Source organism: Callospermophilus lateralis, chromosome 10 (genome assembly GCF_048772815.1).
Source record: "Callospermophilus lateralis isolate mCalLat2 chromosome 10, mCalLat2.hap1, whole genome shotgun sequence".
NCBI lineage: Eukaryota > Metazoa > Chordata > Mammalia > Rodentia > Sciuridae > Callospermophilus > Callospermophilus lateralis.
The window spans coordinates 28,802,202-28,821,674 of NC_135314.1; the positions used below are offsets into that span (position 1 = coordinate 28,802,202).

Here is a 19,473-nt window from a genome sequence, read left to right on the forward strand (position 1 = left end):
AAAGAATGCATGACAGAACTAAAGAATGGAGAAGTCTAAATTATTTGGTTTCTTACATTTGTAGAAAGAACTCCCTGCCCTGATGTAAAGTTTTACCATCTACTAACTCATTTAATCCTCATAACCTCATTATTATTGTTGTTGTTCTCAGTTTATAGCTAAAGAAATTGAGTCACAGAAGGATTTACATCCTTTTTGAAGGTTATCTACCAGATAAGTGGCAGAAGAATGAACAAAATCAATCAGTTTTACTCTAAAGATAAATTACTATGATCTCTGCCCTGGAAATGCCCAGTTTATTCTAATCCTCAGAATTAGCATATTGAAGAGGAAAATAATGTTCTGTTTATTTACTTCTCTCTCTCTCTCTGTGTGTGTGTGTGTGTGTGTGTGTGTGTGTAGAGAGGAATAAGTATGCATTTATAAAAATAAAATATGCATTTTATCCCTGGAAACATTAATCCTTTCCCACAATGCACTTAATTTTGATAAAAATATTAAATTTTGATACGACTTTTATTATTTATTCTTCTCATATTTAGCTCTGTGTGCAGTTACCTTTTTCTAATAAAATTCAAATCCATTAGCTCTTTTGGAAGGAATATTATTTTTATAATTTTTATTTTAATTTGTGCTTAATACTATTTGGTTGTAATAATGTACATTTTTTTAAATTTCATACCATCACACTGCATTTGGGACTAAGCAATGTCTATGCAACATTGTCTTGGGAAATATGGACTGTTTCTTCCTCATGTTCAACTTGTCAACTTTGCTCTCTGAGTACCAGGGAGGGGCAAGGTTTCAAGATTTCTTTCTCTAACTTCCAAAAGGTGGTGGGAGTCAAGGATAAGTGTTTCCTGAATTTAATGACACCACCATGAAAAGAAACCAAAGGCAAGAGGAGAGAGGGAGAGGACAATGTCCTGAACATGTAGTCAAGATTCTAACCTCCTCACTGATTACAAAAAGACCCAGATTGAGTGTTGTAAAGTGAAACGAATAAAATTTTCCTTGCCTGTTGGATCCCACATGAACACTACAACTGAAAGGAAATTGTGGTCCTGTATTTTCCACTTTATATCTTTGGAGGTTTTTACTGGAACTCCCATACCAGATGAGTATGAAAGTAATAAAACCAGACATCCTCACCATCTGACCTGAGCACACAGCTTTTGGGTCCTTGGACTCGGGAAAGTTTGGTCGACAGATGGTGAAGCCTAATGGCCTAACAATTTCTCTCCCTCACACACAAATACACTCACTCCCTACTCAGACTCACACACACTCCACACACTTGCCACACTTTGCTTCTGCTACAAAAGCATAATAATTGAGTATTAAGGCAAATTCCAGGAATAATGCTAAAATTAAGGAAATCATTTTCCAATGTCTTTAAAAAGAAATTAAATATACACTTTGGAATTTAATGGATAAGAAAAGTGCATATTTTATGCACAATATTTTGAGATGAGTTAACAAGTATTATATGAACCAAGGGAAGAGATTTTTTAATTGCTTATTTTGCTTTTCCTATATGACACATTTCTCTCCCTTCCTCCCACTCCCTCCCACCTCCCCCCACCCCTTTCTCTCTCTGGAATATAGGTGGGACTATTGTATATTCAGACATTTGAGTGTAAAAAGAATTTCCAGAGACTTGAAATGTTTCTCTACCTCTAAACAGAAGTCAATATTTGGATTGATTTGATCAAAGACATTTAGAGTTGAAGATTTTACTTAGCAGGTAGTTAGGCAATGAGAACTTCATAGAAAAAATTTCAGGATTAAATATTGGCTCGAAAAATGGGGGACCATTAGTTTTTGTATCTCATAAAAATGGTAATGCAACAATTAGCAGGGTCATATTAGAAAGCACAGACTTTACTCTAGCTTAATGGATCTAAGGATAAGCATTTATCAGCAAGGAAGGATTTAGCATAAAACGACATGTAAATGAATTGATGACTGATCATAAATTAATTTTAGTGCTGAAGATGTAATAGAGACACAGCAAGATGCCACTTTATCATGGTATTTTATGTTCAGTAACATTTGAGCAACAACTTAATGTCCTGTGTGCACTTTTTCTTTAACAACTTGAATACATTTGAGGTATTTTTTGACCTTTCAGTAATTTTAAAGCTGAGAAATTTGAAAAGATTGAGAACATAAACACAAATAAATTTCTCTATGTGACATAAATTCATTTTTCATTAAGTGTTTAAGTATGTATTGATTATGTTTGGGGCTATAATGTGTCAAATGAATATGAATCTCATATAATTTGTACGAATCTCTGGCTGAACTCCTTTTACCTGGTGTTCACTTTTATTTTCATGTTTATGCTTACATTTACAAAAAAAAAAAACCTGTTACCACTAAATGACTTCCTTTTTAATTTATGAGTTACTCTTTTTGTTTTCTTTCAATTACTGTCTTCTTTCTCCCCCTCTTCTCCTCCTCCTCAAGGATTTCTACCCTTCTTCTCCTCCTCCTCCTCCTCCTTCTTTCCCTCCTCTCTTTAATAATTGTTTGCCTGAATCTTCAGATCATTCTTGATGTTCAAATCAAAAGTAAGAGGAAAAATTGTAATGACTGAGAGGTGAAATCAATAAATGTTAAAAATTTTAACAATTTTATTTTAGGAACTTTAACATATGTTATAGACCTTTTTATTCATACAATATGACTAAACTGCTTTAAAATTGTCCTACAAAGGTACTAATTCTATGTATCTCATCCCCAATTCAGAGGAAAGTTGAAGACTTACCAGAAAGGCAGAGTAATGAAGGAAAAGGAAATATTGATTTCTTTCTGTTTATATTGGTTGCAATCTATTGAAGCAACTAACTTAACATCTCTCTTTCACTTGGGATCATTAGTGTTCTCACTGCCTAATATGGCCAAATAGCTATGGTATATTTGTCTTTAACTCCAAAGTCATCTGTCTAGTCTCTTTGCTCTTATTGGAAGTACAAGTAAAAGAATAGCTAATGTTGTCTCTTTATCAACCGACACCCACTTGATGTCCTGCCTTCCAGGCCACTCTCTTCCCAGAGAAGGGAGTCGGTGAGCATCAGGAAAAGCTTCATGAACAAATGAAAAATAAATTCATTTTTAAATGAATTTAAATATTTATTGATTACGTTTGAGGCCATAATGTGTCAAATTAAAGCTTGAAAGATTGAGAGAAATCAGAGCAAACACAAAAGTAGGAAAGTTGCTGATCTGTTTAGGGTAAGGCAGATGTGTGCATGGAAATCCTCTTGTGTGGGACTCACTTTCACAGGGCGATAACAGTTTATTTGGGGGGAAAGTTGGGAAGTCTTACAAGATGGGATTTCTTTGGTGACATTGCTGTGATGGGAGATTTTTTTCTAAATTTTGCAGATTCAGAAACTAAATTTGTCAATATGCTAGATCCTCAGAGTGGAACCACACAGCAGGCAGACAGAAATAAAGCCCAGAGTAGACTCAATTTCTTGGCTGATCATAGTGGATAGAAGTGGAATAAGAAAAATTTAAAAGAACAACAACAAAAATGAAAACTTGGGCTAAGTGCATTGGGATGGGTGAATCTGGATAGAGATGTCACATATACACACACAAATAAATTGCCACTTGCCACTTAATGAAATTTAGCATCTTCATTGGAAGACAATATTGCTTAACCTTGATATTCAAAAATATCAAAGCATAACCAAGATGTACATCATATGAACTTTATTATATAATATATATCTTATTTTATATAATAAAAATTATATAGTACAATTTTTACTTTCTTACTTGAAGACGTTATTTCTTTTCCCATGGTTCCAAAGTAATCAACAAGCATTCACTAATTTGTTTAATAAATTTTCTGAGGATGCTTGTAAGAACATTCTTTTTGCAACTAAAGCAAGGTCATTGCTAAGAAATTGTACATCAAATATAATCACTCAAAGAATTTACAGTGAATAAAAAAACAATAAATGCATTTAATTCCATATGCCCACTGTTCATTGAATTTCTACTGTACAGTGGCCCTGTACAAGAAATACTGAAGTGAAGAAGAGATAGTTCTTAATGTCCAGAGTTTTATTTCCTGGAGCAGGAAAAATATATGCAATATACTATAATATAGGGAGACAGGTGATAGACTACTGAATGCACAATGTTTTCACAACAAAGGAGGGAGTCACCCTAACAGAATGTTGAAGGTAGAATCCAGGTGATAAAGTTGGTATTTTATTTGAACTTTAAAGTTTGGCAGCGATTAATAGATTTGGTGCAATACAGAAGTATTGTCAAGGAATGGGAAGTGATGTGTGGGTGAGAGAGTGAGATTACACTAGTTGTGGGACAGAATGGGCTGCAAAGGTAGGCTGGCTTAATATTAGGGGGGAGGTCTCAGATTCCTAATTTTGTATATGTATTGGTGTTATAGGTAAGACTTCAAACAGAGGGACAAAGTATAAGATCGATGCTTTGAAAAGATAATGTAGATAACAATGAGGAAAGATAGAAGGGACTAGAAGGAAATCCGCTAAAAGGAGTGTCAGGATGAATTAGGAGAATAACAATAAGGAGATGCTTATTTGGAGAGTGAGCACAGACATTTAGAAAAACAGAAATCACATGGAAGGGTTTGGAACTGAGCTTTTGAATGTTTTAAAAACTATTCCCAGTTCTCGACTTTCATATTCTTTTGTGACCCCTTGTTGAATCACTTTGATTTCTTCTTATCTCCTGTAGCATTATATTGCAAGGCCGACTGCATCATTTCTTCTTTCATTTTGGGCTGTTGATCCTTGACTTGTGATTATTAACCTAGAAATGAATCTCTCAGAGGAGGCTCAGTTGCTGGTGTTATCTCAGTTTCCTTGCAGTGGTCTGTGTCAAGGGAATTTGTTTGGAAAGTAAAAAGTATATCTTTGTGCTTTTGGCCAATAGAATCAAGACTCTATCTTTCTCTGCTACACTTAACACCCTTTTAACTTCCAGATCATTCTAACCCTTTCAGTTTCAGTTTTCTCTGTCTTGAGAATGCATGCATCCGTGTTATTGTACCATGACAGCCTGACTAACACTTCAAATACTGAGTCGTGGCAACTTCTAACTACACTGTTGTCTTTTAAATGTTAGAGAAATAGAAATAATCTATAACATACGACTTTCATCTCTTTCCTGGAAACACCTGTTTGGTTTATTTTGAAATTCTAAATTAACTTTTTGTAAGTACTTTTTTGTCCCTCTTCTAACAAAAGCAAAAGTTAGGGTAAACAATACTTGATAGTTTATTGTGTCATGAATTAATGGTACACCAACTTAAATATGTACTGCAATCTTAATTTTATTACATAATGAGTTAAGTTCCCAGTGTGCTTTTATCTAATATGTGTGTGTATGTATATGCATAAAATAGTAAATGACTTTCTAGAAAGAAAAAAAGTTGTCAATATCTTCAAAGTGTATTTTCTTTAAATATAAAGTTGCAATTTTTTTCCTCTACTGCCATAGTTCATTTTGAAAAAGAAAATCAATAGAAATGCTGATAATAGTCTCCATAAAGGCTAATTTCATAAGTATCAGTGTTAAAGAGAAAATTAGAGTTCTTCAAATATTAAAAATCAAAGAAAGCATAAGAAAAATTGAAATAGCACTTTTGCAAACTAACATTTTCCTTATGTTCTATGTTTAGTTGATTTGATGTCATTTATACATTTTAGTTGATGTATTTTGTTATTTAACCAGTAATTAACTGTTCACCTTAAAATCTTAAAATAATTCCAGATCTTCTATGATATACAACTGTATGTTCAAGGTCCAGTATTCAAGTTTTTATGCAGATTATCATTGCCCTCTGAACTAACTTCAAAGTATACTTTTTATTCAAGCAAGTCACCAATCAGTTTAAATTCACCATAATTTGTTTCAATAAGAGTGTTCATCCCTGACTTGTAGAAAATACACATAGCAGTTCTTGCTTGGAAAAAAGATCATGTAACAATTTAAATAGTGTAAGAAATGAACCACTTGGAACATGTCTTGCACATGTGCTTCAAACAAATACAGATTTTACACAAGCTTCTTTCATTTGTACTAAGTGTGTTTAAAACATGGATAATGTTTAGCTAAGGAATCCATGATGAATCTTCAAAGTGGCAAGGAGTTAAGGCAGTGTACTTGCTCATTCGTATAGTGTTTACAAGCACATGAGATATGCAATATATACAAACTCACTAGACAACTACATTTGTTTTTAGGTTCAATGGTAAATGGATGGGGCTCTGCATCCGATGAGGATCGTAACTTTTCTAGTCATAGATCTAGTGTAGGTAGCTCCTCAGATGGTTCCATATTTGCCAGCGGCAGTTTTGCACAAGCACTGGTGGCAGCAGCAGATAAAGCTGGTTTTAGGCTGGATGGAACCAGCCTTACAAGAACAGGTTGGTAGACTCCAAAGTCAACACTCTTTGCATGAGAGAATCTTGTCCTTGGGACACTTACCTTTTTTCTCCTCTTCTTTCTCAGCAAGTCTGACTGCAGGACTCTCTGTAATATGCATGAACATTTGGGATGCTCTGTTGTCTGAACTCTGTCCTGATGCAAGTTTTGCAGAGCCAAAAATAGGCTCCAACTTACTACCTTCTATCCTTAATATCCCTTTCTCTTCACGGTTCTGCTGATTAATTGGAATATACTTCCTTTCTATATTATGGCAAATCAGCAACTCAGATTGCCATTAAATTTTCAATAACTCACACTTTGCAAAATCTGCACACATTAATAATGAACCTAGTGATTAAAATTATTCAGCTTTTATCTCCATTACTTTCCTTTGCCCTGTCTCTTTCTACAAATGCAGTTTCTGGGAAGCCTTCCTCAGCATGGGGTGAATGGGTGTAAGGTTTTCAGTCTAACAGTTCAAATGGCTGAGGGTCTTATTGTTTGGCTAAGATTTTAATACAATAATTTATTATATGTTTTAAAGGATGCTAATTAAAGATACACCTACTGCATTTGCAAGTTGAATAAAATGATGACTACATGTATATTACTTTAGAGAATTTAATATTGATTTCTGAAAGTAATAAGTAATAATATAAAGGACTAATTATGTCATTTTTCACATGCTGCTCATTCCACAAAAAGAAATGCAGTCTTAATTCTAAAAACAGATTAGCAGTTTGTAATCATTTGTTTTTCTGGAAAAATCCCCAACATTTTGGCATGATTATGCTCTAATATTTGTATATGTACTTCTTAACTTCACATTTAGGATGGTAATATATGAATTAAACTGAGCTCTCTTACAAAACTAATGAAATATCAAATGCATTTTTAAATCTTTGTATTGTTCAAATATTAAATAAAAGTGATATACTCCTGATCTTCATTAAACTCTCAGGTTAGAAAAGTGAGCCTTGGAAATTGTCTTGAATTATATCATCAATATTTATTTTGAGCATGTATTAGATATCTTCAAACAAAATAAAAAGATTTCTCAAGCATTGCAGAGGTTTATTTTCATATAGCATCCAAACTAAAATATGTTGTAATATAACTGTTATTTGAATTTTATTGCTTTATAAAGCATAAGTCAAAAACTTTATGTTGCCTGAGTGCTTTTTGTGGCATTAGCTGTAAGCAGAACAGTGAGAAAGTGCAAGGAAACTAATAAATTAGACAGAATAGGTGCATTTCTTGCATGTATGCTAATAGCTAATAAAGCATTAAGCAACATCATGTCACATTGACTTAGGAAAATGAAACTACGTATGATAAGTTTGTATGAAATGAAAACATGACAAGAGAATAAATATATGAACATAAACCATCCTTCTCTTACTATAATAAACAGTATTAAAAGACGTTTTTGAAAATGTATTAGGTAACCTTTTCCCAGAATAAATTTCACTTCTTTTGTACTAAACCACAAGAAAGGGAAATAGTACAATTCATTCGTCCATGAGAATTTGAAGTCTGCTCAGATACAGTAATCACAAAATACCTACTTCACTTTGGATATACAAGGTGATTTTAACCTGCTATCCTCTACACTGATGTTATTGAGTTTCCACTAAGAGATAGAATTCATTTTGTTTGCATATAAGTGGTAAAGTCAATTTAGCATGTGTACCTGAGCAGACTTTTCACATAAAACTACAAGGCATTTTTTACTGTACTCAGATTTTGTAAAATTTCAGGGGTGAAATTTGATTAAGCAAATGAAACAGTGTGCAATTTATTTAAGAAATAACCTCTTGAATTTTGAGAAATAATGTTTCATGAATTTGCATATAACTATAAAATCATCACTAAGATTTTCAAGGTAATATAAAAACTAATCAAGCAGTATGAAGCTTTGGATTGGTGGATTTGTTTTATGTTCAATTGTTTGAAATATTTTTGTGGGTGGGGTGTTCTTAGCTTATAAAAATTGAACACATTATATGTAGCAGGGCATATATTTATTTTTATAGGTGCACCAATATTTGGTATCTTCCAATGGCATCTCTAGGTAGGTTCACAGATTTAGCCTTAGGAAGAGCAGAAAATACAAGACACACATTATCAGTGCATTACAATGACATTCCCTATACCCCGTTCCCTTTGTTTTCTTTCTAGGAAAAGCCTTTACCTCCTCTCAAAGACCTCGACCCACCAGCCCATTTTCTACTGACAGTAACACGAGCGCAGCCCTGAATCAAAGTCAGAGGCCCAGGCCCACCAAGAAACACAAGGGAGGGCGAATGGACCAACAGCCAGCACTGCCTCACCGAAGGGAAGGAATGACAGATGGTAGGCTGATTTCTGTTCCTCTTCTTTCCTCAGTGAAGAGATGCATTCTATTGGGACATTAACTCAGATTAAAATATCTATGGTAGATTAGGCATTGCCTCATTACATACAAGGCAGAAACCTGGCAAAATGGTCTTGCTTACGTGAAACACCCTCTCTCTCAACAATCTGGAATTATGTCTTTATGATCAATCCCCAAGAAAGAGAAGCTATACCACTCTTAACTGTTGATTTTTCTACCCTTCTGGCATTTTTCTTTATTGTATTTTAGCAAAAATTCCACTTTAAGGTTAGGAAAAAAAAAAACATAAGCAGCATGTGCACATGTCATAGTATCAGAACATTTATGATATGAAATTATAATCTCTTTCACTCTTGGAAAAGAACTTGAAATGGTTTAGTAATTTTTTAGTATCGTGAATTTCAGAGCTTAAAACATGCTACCGGTTATGTAGTTGAAGAGTGTCTACTTAGGCTGCTATAACAGATAATCATAACTGTATAAACAGCAGAAAGTTTCTAAACAACAAATATTTATTTCTCATAGTTCTCTGGGCTAATATTAGTGGAAGTACAAAGATCAAGGCACTGACTGATTTGGAATATTTTGAGGGCTCACACTCTGGTTTACAGATGGTACATTTTTATTACTTCTCACATGATGGAACAGACCTCTCTGGGGTGTGATTAATAAGGGCACTAATCCCATTCATGAGAACTTTACCTTTATGACCTCATGAAGCCCTCATATTCCAATACCATCACCTGGGGTTAGGATTTCAACAGATGAATTTTAGGGATATACAGTCATTTGGACCATAACAAAGGGCTAGTATATTTTTTTTTCTATTGAAATTCAGAGAGTAAATATTTGGGTTTTTTTTTAGCATGTGGCCTGTGCCACAAGTACTCTGTACTGCCATTACTGCATGGGTAGAGCTATAGTAAATGAAAATATGGGTGCGACTAATATCTAATAAATAGTTATTGATAAAATAGTGGCAGAATTTGGCCTATAGGTCATAGTTTGCCAACATATGTCAATTAATTGAATAGCCAATCTTTGAATATTTGCTTAAATAGTTAGTTTCAGAAAATATTTTTACTGGAAGTTATCCATGGTCAATAATGAGTATTTCAACAGCTCTCAGAGCATAGTCTATTTCCCACATTTTCCACTTAATTATTATATCTTTTAAAGTCTGAATAAATATATTCATCCTGAAACTTTATTCTAAGCACATATGAAGTATATTTAAGGATATATAATTATATTTAAAGTGCCTAGTATGCAGTGAGACTCAAAAATGAGTTTCTTCCCTCTTCTCAACCTTATCTTCCATAAGCATACAAACTTTATCTGAGATTGTCCAACTAGACACTAGGATTAACCTAGCCATGCTGAATGTTGGAAACATTTGGGGCGATCTTCAAATAAACCATGGAGACATTCATGATTATTCTGAGGTACAATCCTATTATAGGAAGTTTTGAAGCTCCATGGGTTAAATTTAATGGACATCCAGCTTTGAGAAGCTATGACCTAGTCCTTAGCACTCTTACATCCATCATTATGAAACAGAATGAAGCTTGTTTGGAAAAAAAGCATTTTCCTTTGTGGGAAGGGGCACTCTGTGTCAGGCAGCCATCTTTGTGCTTTCTTTTGTCACCGTGTAATGCTAAGAAGGCTTAAAAAAAGCCAAACATGCTTGTTCTAAAAGCTTTCAGGTTTGTTCATATATCCTGCTTATTTTGTTTTCATTGGGAAGTGTTTCTATGGAATATGAAGGTTAAGGGTCCAATTGAGTTTTTCATTCTCTCTAAATAGATACCCTGTGGTGAGCAAAACCTTTCTGCTTCAGATGCTCTGGAGATTAGTTGAGCACTTAGAACAGTTTGCAGTGTTGATCTTATTCACTCTAAATAGAAAAGACTGCTCTCACTGATATGCTACTCACAACTTTGAGAATTAATAATTTTATATATTTTTTCTGCTCAGAATATTGTGGCAACAGAGAAGAATATAGTGTGTCCTTTTTACAAATCTGAAGACCATATGTAGTATATGTGGATGGTATAAAATTTAAATATACAAAATAGAGTTCTCTTTTTTCTTCTATAATCCTTTTTCTGCAAGATTTTTCAATATGTTCACATAAAACTATCTTCCTCCTAGTTTAAATCATGATCAATATATTGCTTATCTTTCTAAAAAAATAGGTCCCTAAATTTCAATTTTGAAAAGTGATTCTGAATTATGTGTTATTAGTAGATATAATTTAAGTGATATTGCAAAGGAAATTTGGCTCACATATCTTCCCACATGTGCAATCCAGACACATTTAATTGTGAAACAAGGGCATTTATTTTGGAGGCCTTAAGAATATTGTTATTTTACAATAAATGCTTATGACATGGCACTTACATGATATGAATCCATGTGTCAGGAATAATTCATAACTTCTTTACATAAAATCAAACTGTTCTTTTTGGGAAGATTGCTGCCTAGTAGTTTATAGCGTATGGACACTTTACAATAAAACTTTTACATTATAGATTTTACAATAGTGTTTTATGGCTATATTAATTAGGGTAATTATTGCTAGCTGCTTTACCAAACAACCTCTAACCCTCAGTGTCTTGGCACAGTAAAAGATACTTTCTTATTGACACACTCATCTATCAAGGTCAGGTGGCTCTCCTCTAAGCAGTAATGTAAGGGTGTAGGTCTCTCCAGGATTGAGTTGGCATTATTTTCAGAAATCTTTATGGTTTCTGAGTGAGGCAAAGACAGATAATGGGTGATCATTGGGAGTTTCTAATGGCAAGAACCTATGTCATGTCTCATATGTCATTATCAAAAACTCTCTCCCATGGTGTCTAGTACTAGAAAGTATCCTCCATGTGTCCCAGAAGAAGAATTGGAATGGATATTTCTGTGTCTGTCCCAAAAGCTATACCAAAACCCAGGCACACCTAAGGAGTCATTGATGAATCCACATCTTCTATCCACTTGCATAATGAGTCAAAAAATACCTTTGAAGCCAACACACTGAGTAAAAAAATGGCAGTTCTCTACCCAACAAACTGATTTTCCTTAGACTACATCCTGTGTTCCCTTTCCCCTGGTTTTTAATGCCCTGTTCAGAAAAGGGGCCCTTTCCAAGCTCTGTCAAATATTAGCTTTACCCCTTAAAATATATATTAAGTATATTCCACATGGTAGGCAATAGGAGCCAGATAGACAAAAATCCTCTGGTTTCATGGAGCTTACATTTGAGTGTAGGAAGATAGATAAAGACCAACAGTAATACATGAATATAAAAAAGCAGTTGATAAGAGGGTGATCATTGCCATGAGGAAAAAGACAAAAGGGAAAGAAGTTGAGAAATATGGAGGTTGGGAAGAGATATTTTTAAGAATGTTCTTTAGGGAAGGCCTCACATACAAGGTCTTCTAGTCTTTTCGACATTGGAGAAAAGACTAGAAGAATGAAAGCAAAGATATCCAAGGAAAGGTCCTTCGAAGACATAAGAAAACAGCAATAAAATCTGGGGCTTATTTACCAAAAATGTTAGGGGAGAAAAATGACTAGAGCAAGCATAAAACAAAATAGAACACGAAGTCAGACAAGCAAAAGAGCACATGTGATGTAGGACCTTGAAGCTGCAGTGTTGCAATCAGCCTTACAGTATGTTGAGTGGGAAGCTACTGGAGAGAGGGGCGGGGGGTGGGGGGGGAGCAGAGGAGTGACATGATCTTCTCTGTTTTTCTTTTTAAAAAGATCATCTCCACTGTTGTGTTATATTTAATGGGAAAAAGGTGTAAAACAGATCACATACATAGGAAGCTGTAGAAGCAACATAGGGGATTCATACCAAGTCAGAAATAAGTGAAAGCGATGAGAAGTGAGGAATTCTGGAAATGGTGCTCACAGGTCTTGTTAATAAAATCAGTAAAGCAAAGCTTAAAGGTCACTTCATAGCTTTGGTGAACACAATTGTAGGATGAAATTGCCACAGGTGGAGAAGGGGCATATCATGCAAGACACACATTTTATAAAGGAGGAACTAGATTTCAGTTCTGATATGTGCAATTTGAAAAGCTTTCTAAATATCCAAGTGGAATTGTCCCATGTAGATTTGGTTAGAAGAGTCTGCAGTTCTTGGGAGGAAAGATCCAAAATGGAGATACTTCATTTCTTTGTGGTCCCAGTTTCTCAGCTAAAAAATGAAGACAATAACAACACTTATGTCATGGGATTGTGGTCACCTGACAATAGCTAATTCTCAGTAGGCTAGTAAGATACTCTTTAGTGAATTGACTTAGTTGAAATGAATCAACCTAGAATTGAATAATAAATTTAATTTAGATAAAATGTATTTGATTATATATTTTTATTTTTCTATAGCCATTTGCAATTCCATTACCCTTTCCTGTTGGTTTATTTCAATGTGCTTGCAATGCCCTTTCTTCTTAGAAGACACAGTCTTCAAGGATATTACTTAATTATGAAGCTATATAATTTCAGGTTAAATTAAATAGTCTTCAGAATTTTAGCTGGCATAAGCAGATACCATTTTGACCATTTTAGAAATTAAGCTGCTCTGATGGAGAGTAAAAATCAATGATAAGATCTGTTATTTTGGAAGCAAATTTTATAATTTCTCCTTGCTGTCTCTCTAAGACCAATAACTCAAATGAAATAATTAATTTGCATTTATAATAATGTTTACTGATGGGAGTCCCAAACTCATTGGATTATCCAACAAAGAGATATCTCAACATTACATTAGCTTTTCATCTTGGAAGAAATGTTTGGAATAAAACCTTATTTTCCCAGCAGAGACTCTGTTCCCCTCAATAATTAGAAATTCATAATATAATGTGAAAGGTATACATCAGAACTAGTAACCATCCAACCTGGGTGCTCCAGATTCTCTGTGCAGTGGAGAATAATATCATTTTGCTTCTAAGACAAAGTATAAATCTTAGAATGACCAGTTTAACATTTCTTTGAAAAAGCTATTTTTTTTGTATATAAGAAATTTATACTTTTCCCTTTAAAATTCATAGATAATATTATTAGAAATAAGAACCTGGTTATAAAAGTGTCATAACAATGCTATATTAAGTACAGTATCTTCTAATTAATGAAATAAATACTATACATGATTTTTGCTTTTTATGAATAAATAACATAATTGCCAATACTCTAAGGATAAACTAAGAAGTGTGCAATAGCATACACAAAATCACAATAAATCAAGCTAAATGAATATTTAGAAGGATTTAAAAATTATTTTAAAGCTGGGTGTTGTGATGCTCACCTATCATACCAATGACTCAGGAGGCTGAGTCAGGAGGGTCACAAGTTTGAGGCTGGCCTCAATCATTAGCATTTAATGAGACTCTCAACAACTTACGAAACCTACCTCAAAATAACAAATAAAAAAAACTGGGGATGTAGCTCAGTGGCAAAATTCCCCTGAGTTCAATGTCCAGTACTAAAGGAAAAAAAAAAAAATAAATCATTTCAGCTAGTGTAATATTTAAGGAAGGAAGTATGATTTCACAGTGGAAGATTTTCAAGACACAAAGCTTAGATATGAAGAGCTAAGAAAAGGAAAATGAAAAATTTGCTGATACTTGAACTTTTAAGTTTTTCATTTCCGATATTTAATTTAAAAAGCGTTTCTAAAAAATTATCTATTCCACTACTTCTCAAATTTCCATGATATATTGCCAACTCTAGTACCATAAAGCATATTCAATCTGTATGCTGAACATTGGTTATTACTTATTAAAATTAATACATTGGAAGATTATAATATATTAGTTGTAACTCATTAGCTAACTCATGAAACGAATAGCCAGAATTGGTTGTCAGGCAGAATGTTAATTGTATTTAATAAATGTTAGCTTAACCCTTTGACTATTGCTAAATGTGCCACATACTTGGGTAAAGGCAATCATATGTTGCATATGATACGGCATATAGTTCTTAATTTCCCAAGGGTGATGTTTCCTATGGAGATTGGCAGGCTGGCTTTTGTTCTTTTATTAGCACAGCTGCTAGAATTTCTAGTGATCTTATTATTTTATTTTTTTGTCATAGTATTTCTACTTTGAAAAGGGAAGGATGAAAATGAATTATGACCCTTAAGTTGCCCTTTAACCTTGAATGTTAGCCCCGGTGTGCAATTGAAAACACTTTCCATGTTTAACAGTTGGATGAATCCAGTCAATTTGATTTCAATGATGCTGTGGTAGAAGACAGCAGAGAGACCAATAATATGCATTTTACATATCAATAATTGACTTTTATTTTTCTCTGTTTTTTTTTTCTTTTGTTTGTTTTTATTTTTTGCATGGGTGATACTTGTACGAGGGCAAGAGTTTTTTTTTTTTTTTTTTCCAACTTGAACTAAAACCTGTATTTTTTCATTAAATTTTAGTCCATTCTAAACATTATTCAAAATTTTTAGATCTTCCACCACCACCAGATCCCCCACCAGGTCAGGGTTTAAGGCAGCAAATAGGCCCGAGCCAGCATGCTGGTCATGTGGAAAACTCAACAGAGAGAAAAGGAAGCTCTCTAGAGAGACAACATGCCTCCAGCTTAGAAGACACAAAGAGCTCCTTGGATTGTCCAGCCAAAACCTCCCTAGAGTGGCAACGACAAACCCAGGAATGGATAAGCTCCACAGAACGCCAAGAAGACACACGGAAAGCCCCACACAAACAAGGGGTTGGATCAGGTGTGTTCTGCACAGTCCCAAGCAAGTGTGGGCTGTGACCCTTTTATTTTCTACCAGGTATTCTAGAAATGGCAGTTGTTTAAGGGCATCCGAGAGATATTTGCCTTAAGTCAGTAAGTGAAGTTGGAATTTCTCAAGCAGAGCTCAGAGGCATGTTCCTTGAGACTGATTACAGTGGTGATTGCTCCTCAAATTAACCTCTCCATAGGTCTTTGAATCCAAGAGATCTCCAGCCTTCATCTACGGTCTCAGGGGACAATTTTGGCTTTTTTGCCTTTTACTGTTTCTATTGAGTAGCTTTAAGACCACTAAATTTCAGCTTTTGTGTCAGTTTAATCTCTACCTTCAAGGAGATTGTCATTTTGACAGAAGTAACCGGTCACTTGAAAGGAGAGCTCCTGTCAGTCAATTAGGTGAATTAACTGAGATTATAAATTTACAAGTAAATGCCCAACCACAGACCTCACGTTGGAAAAGGTTAACTGATTAAATGTAGATGACTGTTCACATGGGGACAAGAAATGCTCTTGTTTATAAATCACACTTCCTGGAAATGTTAAAACATAAATTTCATGGTTTCTGATTGGACATTAATTAGGGGTGGGGCTATTGCTTTTTTTGGAATATCTCGCATCAGGACTTACTGAGTATTAATAAACAGATACACATGCACACAACTTTTGAAACATATTCCTTATTCATTTGGACTCAATCTTTATTAGACAAGTCCTCTCCCCATGCATTTCTGTAATTACATTTTGTTACAACACTGTGCTTAAGTTTTTGAAAACTTCAATTTGTGCAAGGGCCAGAAGATGACAATTTCAATATCTAGATTTACTGAAATGTTTAGGAATGGTTGACCATTCAAGCTGTGAGAGAAAAATTATGTGATCCCTGCCATTAAAGACTATCTAAGGCAAGAAACAGTAAATTCAGCCAACATTTTTTCATCATCTAATCACTTGTTAATGGCCAATACCTCAAAAGAAAGAAAGAAATAGAGTTAGTTGTGGTGGAGAGGAAGATGTGGAGAGATGAAAAGAAAGAGCTAGAGAAAGACAGGAAGAGAGAGGTAAGAAATAAAGAGAGAATGAAAGGAGAAGGAAGGATTCAAAATATTAAATAATTATAATACATTTGATCAGTTATTTGTAAGGAGACAATATATAAAATGAATATTATCACATTTGTTAAAATTGGGTGGGTTTCTCTTTTTCTTGTAATGAAATTCCTAGACTTTAATTAATATATTTATGTTCCAAGCAACAACAAAAATTTAAGAAACTTATTTAATTAGTTAATACATAATCCTTGATCTAAATTGATTGAGAAAATATTGCTGTGGTTTAAACTAAAACAAAACCACGTTCCTTCTGTTTTGATGGGAATATTGAAGCTTCATTGAACTCTAAAAATTATTCTAAGATATGTTTTTTTTTTAAACAAAGTAGTTCACTGTAAGCTGCTCTCTTTTATAATGAATTTAAGTTTTGCAAATAATATACAACAGTGTATACTTATCCCAAGATCTCTTTTAATTTAATCCTGCTTCAGTTCCTATTGTAGGAAATGTTGCTTGCACATGGAAATTCCTTTAATATCCGGTCTTGATTAAACCTCCTAATTTTAATTTTACTAAAGAATGAAATAGTAAAATGGTCCATTCTGAGCTTAACTTGTAAGAGTTAGATTCACGTTATTTTCCCAGGCTGCAGTTCAATTTAGCCCTTTATTGTTTTTTTTTTTTTTTTTTTTTTCCTTTTTCAGAGGAGGCCTTGGTGCCCTATAGCAAGCCCAGTTTCCCATCTCCAGGTGGCCACAGCTCATCAGGAACAGCTTCTTCTAAAGGATCCACTGGACCCAGGAAACCAGAGGTGTTGAGGGGAGGCCACCAGCGCAATGCCAGTGACCTTCTTGACATAGGATATATGGGCTCAAATAGTCAAGGACAGTTTACAGGTGAATTATGTAAGTGTTTTAGGTCCCTGAAAAGGCTATCATAGCCAAGCACGGTGTGGCACAGCTGTAATCCCTATGACATAGAAGGCTGAGGTAGGAGGATTCCAAGTTTGAGGCCAGCCTCAATTTAGTAAACCCATCAGCTACTCAACAGGACCCTGTCTCAAAATGAAAAATAAAAGCCCTGGGAATATAGTTCAAGGGTAGCTCATCCCTGAGTTCAATCCCCAGAACCAAAATAATAAAAATAATGGTTTATTGTGATTTTGAAAGAATATTAGATTAATAATATTTTCATATTAAACAAATTTAAGAATGATAGAAAACTTTCCCTGCTACAGGAAAAAAAAACTCAATGATTTTTGAACAAGTTTGGTCATAACGTAGATGATTGCTATTTACAGCAGGTCAATGACATAAATATTTCATTTATATTTCAAGCTGATTTATGCTACGTAAGAATTACTTTAAACATGGTGGTGCACACCTGTGATTCTAGCTACCAGAGGCTGAGGCAGGAGGATCACAAGCTTGAGGACAACCTGGGCAACTTAGTAAGACCCTGTTTCAAAATAAAATATAACAAAGGCTGGGGATGTAGCTCAGGAGAGAGCACTCTTGGTTCAAACCCCAGTACCAAAAAAAAAAAAAAGCCATAAAACAACAAAAAATTGTTTAAATGTGGGCAATTAGTCTCAACACTTACAAGTTAAATTAAATGTCGTTCACTGGGTACTTTTCTTGCTCTTTTAAACTCAGCACAATAAAAAAGAGAGAAATTCTGGCCCTTTGGTACTTTAAAGAGTCTTCTTAGTAGTTCCTCCTATTCTTCATTTATTTGCTCTTCATTCATTTTTTTTTAATTTATGGAGTCAGTCTTAAAAAAATTTTGATCTTTGATTTGAGTTAGTTCACAATATTTTCATTATAATGATGTAGCTATTAATTAAGTTTATCTTTTTGAATGAAGAACTGGCATTGGTTTTCATATTTTCTAAATATAAAAATATGAGGTAATGGTGAAAAATAGGGATGTCACAGTACGTCCAATTAAAAACATTGAATTTGTGTTAATTTCATCAGGAAATTTACCAACTCCCTATTCCCTATCAGAATGATAACATTGTCAACTGCTTCTTTGAATTCAGCTTAACCAAGGCTGTTAAGAGAGCAGCCATGGCTTCTAATGTTCTCAACCACTTGCCTGATTATAGTTCCTTAGAAGACAAAGCTACTTTTCTGATCTCTTGAATTCCTCATGGAAAAATAGTTTATGATTACCATTATGCTCACATCACAGGCTGGAGGAGCTCATGAGCTAATGAAAAGGGAAAATAGTTTCAAACTTATTGTTTATGGATCTGAGTTATCATTTTTGGCTATTATCAATCTGATCAGTATTAAGATTTATTTATACTTTTTCATTTGGCCCATGGGTACTTGAAATTTTCTTTAAATTTTATATTGAAATAATCATAGGTGTGCAAGGAGTGAAAAAAAATTAGCTCTGGTTGAATTTTAAATCTCCAGATTCTACAGTGTTTCTATTTTCCTTGTTTCTCTGGTTCAACGAAAATGAGTTGCACAAACACACCAAGATCTTTCTGATGACTTCATCTTCATTTACTATCCGGTTGCTCTGATTTTGATTATGCGGGTCAGGATAGAAGAATGCATCATTTAACTCTTGAGCTTTATTCCTGACTTTTGTTTCCATCTCTTTCTAGAGTAACTGAGAGGAGACATACAAAGCTGCTCTGAAGGACCATCAGGTCCCAACTCATGGACGTGATGACACTAAACAGTGCAATGAACAATTTCTTTTATTTATGTACTATTAAAAGAACTGTAAATGCAATGTAAAGACACCACACAGCCACACATATCCCACAGATATTTTACTTGTGTTCTTCTCTTAAGTACACCACCCACCTTAACTCTTTCTTGTCAGGAGTATATA

General features: G+C 34.2%; 1 protein-coding gene across 1 annotated transcript in view; it reads left to right on the plus strand.

Annotated features, from left to right (window-relative positions):
• Robo2 (roundabout guidance receptor 2) overlaps positions 1-19,256 on the plus strand; it is a 540,305-nt gene extending 521,049 nt beyond the window's left edge. The window contains exons 26-29 of the mRNA XM_077110331.1: positions 8,617-8,790; positions 15,279-15,551; positions 17,322-17,513; positions 19,241-19,256. Of these exons, the coding sequence (XP_076966446.1) occupies positions 8,617-8,790; positions 15,279-15,551; positions 17,322-17,513; positions 19,241-19,245 (644 nt within the window). The 3' untranslated portion in view covers positions 19,246-19,256. The remainder of the gene's footprint in view (positions 1-8,616; positions 8,791-15,278; positions 15,552-17,321; positions 17,514-19,240) is intronic.
• The last annotated feature ends 217 nt before the right edge of the window (positions 19,257-19,473 follow it).